At 55.1% G+C, this 3,697-nt stretch overlaps 1 protein-coding gene across 1 annotated transcript in view; it reads left to right on the plus strand.

Annotated features, from left to right (window-relative positions):
• Positions 1-3,697, plus strand: part of ADGRG3 (adhesion G protein-coupled receptor G3) — a 27,578-nt gene that overhangs the window by 2,933 nt on the left and 20,948 nt on the right. Inside the window, exons 3-4 of the mRNA XM_007468327.1 lie at positions 114-301; positions 819-1,019. Coding sequence (XP_007468389.1) covers positions 114-301; positions 819-1,019 — 389 coding nt within the window. The remainder of the gene's footprint in view (positions 1-113; positions 302-818; positions 1,020-3,697) is intronic.

Raw genomic sequence — 3,697 nt, forward strand, 5'->3', positions numbered from 1 at the left:
CCTGCCGAGTCGGGCCCACTCTGCAGGTGGTCATGGGGCGGGGTGAGACTAGGAACACTGCCCGTTTGCCCACACTCACCTTTCACAACCCAACCGACGGTGCTATGGAGCAGGAAGGGCGTGGGCGGGGCCACAGGAAGCGGCAACGCTGCGGCCGCGGCGCGGGCGGGGGGCCGGCTCCGCAGAGCCTGGGAGCGGCGGGACGTGCAGCTGCGGGGCTCCGGCCGGCGTGGACCAGGCTGGCCAGGGATGGTGACCCGCGGGGCCCTGGGAGTCCTGCTCCTCCTGCACCTGGCCTCAGGTGAGCAGCCAGCCCCTTACGCCCTCCGGCCAAGCCTGGGAGACCCAGGGTCCGGGACAGGTAGGGCGTGTCTGGAGCAGGTCCTCCGAGGAGCCCAGCTGACGGCTGCAGCACCTCCTCTGTCGTCGGGGTCAGTCCTGCTCTCCCGATAAACTTTGGTCAGCACTGGTCTCAGGTCCCCTTTGCTTCCCCACAGCGCCCTGGAGATGGGAGAGCATCGGGGGTGCGCCCACACTTCGTCCCTCAGGCTGCGGCTCCCCGACAGGCCTGGCTCTGGGACACGGGTGGGCCCAGGACAAATTCTTCTCCAGCTGGCCTCTGAGCTCCAGGGGAAGGCGGCTGGGACCCTCGAGGCTGAGGCCAGGCCGGGCCTGCACGGCCCTCCCCCCACCCCGCCCACCCCCCTTCCCCGTCACGCCGGCTCCCCTCCGTGTCTCCTCAGCGGTCCCCTGGTCCTCAGTCACCCAAGCCAAGAACAAGGCTCTCCCTGCCCCTTCACTCTCGGCCTTGCCCACAGCCAGGCAGGAGGTGGTTCTCCAGAGGCAGCTCCCTTGCCGTTCCGCTCCCAAGAAAGCCGGCCCCACCCCTGGCCCACCTGGCCAGCTCTCCCTGGCGCTCTGTGCCGGCTGCAGGGATACCCTCGGGCAGAGGAAGCTGCGCCCTTCCCGTGCACCCATCTCCGAGCCTTGCCTGCTCCTGCAGTTTCGCTCTTGGTTCAGTGAGTGGCCTGCGTGCCTGTCCCCCACCCCTGTGTGTGTCCAGCATGCGGTCACACGGCTTTGCGCGTACGGACCGACCTCTTTTGGGGGCTTAAAAAAACCCTCGTCTCTTCAGATGTTGGGAGATTCAGGGAAACGCAAAGTTCAGTCTGTGGCTCCAAAAAGTGTGAAAAATGGCCGGGCCGTCCCGGCGGGATGGCGGCAACACCGGATGGATTAATTAACTTCATAACCGCTAGTGGCTCTTGCTCGATCTCATAAGGACCCTGGGCCCCTCACAAACGATGTAATTTTCTGGTCGGGCCTTGAAGGCTCCCCCGGGTGATGGAGTTTACCCTATGGTGACGGGTGCTCTGGTTCAACTGTTTAAACAGTGTGAGGAGCCCTGAGAGGTTTATGTCTAGAGGGAAGGCTCTTTGTTTTTTAAATTTTTAATTAATTGATTAATTAATTTTTGGCTGCGTTGGGTCTTTGTTGCCGAGCGTGGGCTTTTCTCTAGTTGTGGCGAGCGGGTGCTGCTCTTCTTTGCAGTGGCTTCTCTTGTTGCGGAGCACGGGCTCTGGGCGTGCAGGTTTCAGTAGTTGTGACACATGGGCTCAGTAGTTGTGGCTCGCAGGCTCTAGAGCGCAGGCTCAGTAGTTGTGGTGCACGGGCTCAGCTGCTCTGCAGCACGTGGGATCTTCCCAGGCCAGGGCTCGAACCCGTGTCCCCTGCATTGGCAGGCGGATTCTCAACCACTGGGCCACTAGGGAAGCCCGAGGCTCCTTCTTTCGTGGACTTTTTGAGGCAGTTGCCATGTGTTCATTTGCTCTTTCATTCATTCATTCCAGAAGCGCTGGTGGAGCCCTCTACTCAGTGTCAGGCCCTGTGCTTATATACCATGTGGTCCCTGCCCTCAAGGGACTCACAGTCTAGCAGAGTGATGGGGTGCTTCAAAGGAGTCCAGGGCATGGTGGGGGCCCAGAGGGAAGCAGACACGCTCTTTAATAAAGGGATACTTTACCAAGGACATGTCAGGGCTGGCACAAGGGACAAGAAGCTGTGGCTGTTGGCAGAGGGAAGCAGGCCACTGGTGGGGAGCCTTAGGGAGGGGTGAGTACTGCCCTGACCTCTGACCTCCTCAGCCCCCCCCCCCCATACGAACCCAGATCGAGGTGGTCCTTGGGGGCCAACCTCTGGGGCAGAGCGGGCTAGAGGAGAGTAGGGTGGGTCTGCAGGGCCTCTCGCACACAGGCCTGGCTCAGGCTCTCCCCGTCTGGGCTAAATGCTTCTAACGCCTTCCAAAAATAATTGCAAAAACGAAGTTTCATAATCTTGTCTGCACCAGGTACTTGCCAAGAGCTTCACAAGCCCAACGGCCCTTGTGAAATTTCATGGCAGGCCAGGAGGGAGGCTCTGTTCACACCCACCGAGCTGCCCCCCGCACCCAGCACCCATGTGTGACCCCTCAGGCATACAGAGGGCTGGGAGTACAAAGAGGCTGGTGCCTTCCCTGGAGCTGACAGTTTCCTCCACCTCTCTGCTCTTCGTCCCTCTTTTTCTCTTTTTCTCTTTCTCCTTCCTTCCCTCTTCTTTCTATCTTCCTCCTTTGTTTAAAAAGCAAACATGCATGTTATTATACACATGCTCATCCATCATGTGATTTTTCCCATTAAACAACGTGTTATGAATATCTTTACAGTCTAACAGAAAACTGAAGTTCCTTTACAAGCTACTCAAAACATTGTCACATATATAGGGCTAATGATTATAAGATGCACTTGAAAATGTTATTTTTTTACCTACGTTTACCCTAACTTTGGTCTGCCATTATCTTTACCATGTTTTTTATTTTTGTCTAGTTTCATTTAATGTGAAAGTTAATATTGTGCATAATTTTTTTTAAAAAAATCAAACACTGGAGAAGGGTGTGAAAAAATGAAAAGTAAATGTCTCCCTGCCCACTTCACCCACAGTTCCTGGTGGGCCAGTCAGAAACGTAAAGGTACAGATTGTCAAGATCCAGCCCCACTGCCCGCATAAAGGGTGCAATAAAGCCGTTCATGGAAAAAGACATACAAATAGATGCTCAAACCCCTTCTTAAATTAAAATGAAATTCAATTTTACCCCTCAAACTGGCAAAGGTTTGAAAGTTTGGTAAAGTCTAGGACTGTGAACACGTGGGTAAATAGTCACTCTTGCCCACTTTTGGTGCGAGTGTAAATAGGTGTAGCCCTTTTAAGAAGGAAATTTGATAATACTTAGCAATTTTTAAAAGTTCATACTTTTTTTTTTTTTTGCGGCACGCGGGCCTCTCACTGTTGTGGCCTCTCCAGTTGCGGAGCGCAGGCTCTGGACGCGCAGGCTCAGCGGCCGTGGCTCACGGGCCCAGCCGCTCCGCGGCATGTGGGATCTTCCCGGACCGGGGCACGAACCCGTGTCCCCTGCATCGGCAGGCAGACTCTCAACCGCTGCGCCACCAGGGAAGCCCAGAATTTTATATTTTAAAGGACGAGGAGGTAGAAGTGTTTGAGTTCAGTGGGTTGGGAGACTGAGTTATTTATGATACTGGTGATTCTAGTTTTTTTAGTGAGGAAGCTATAGGGATTTCGGCATTATATAGTTATGGTACTTGGTTGGTGATTGTTACTGGCTGGGCGCTGTTTATTGGTGTTGTGGTTATTATGGAGATTACTC

This window comes from Lipotes vexillifer, unplaced genomic scaffold, assembly GCF_000442215.2.
Source record: "Lipotes vexillifer unplaced genomic scaffold, Lipotes_vexillifer_v1.1 scaffold1347, whole genome shotgun sequence".
NCBI classification, from domain to species: Eukaryota; Metazoa; Chordata; class Mammalia; order Artiodactyla; family Lipotidae; genus Lipotes; species Lipotes vexillifer.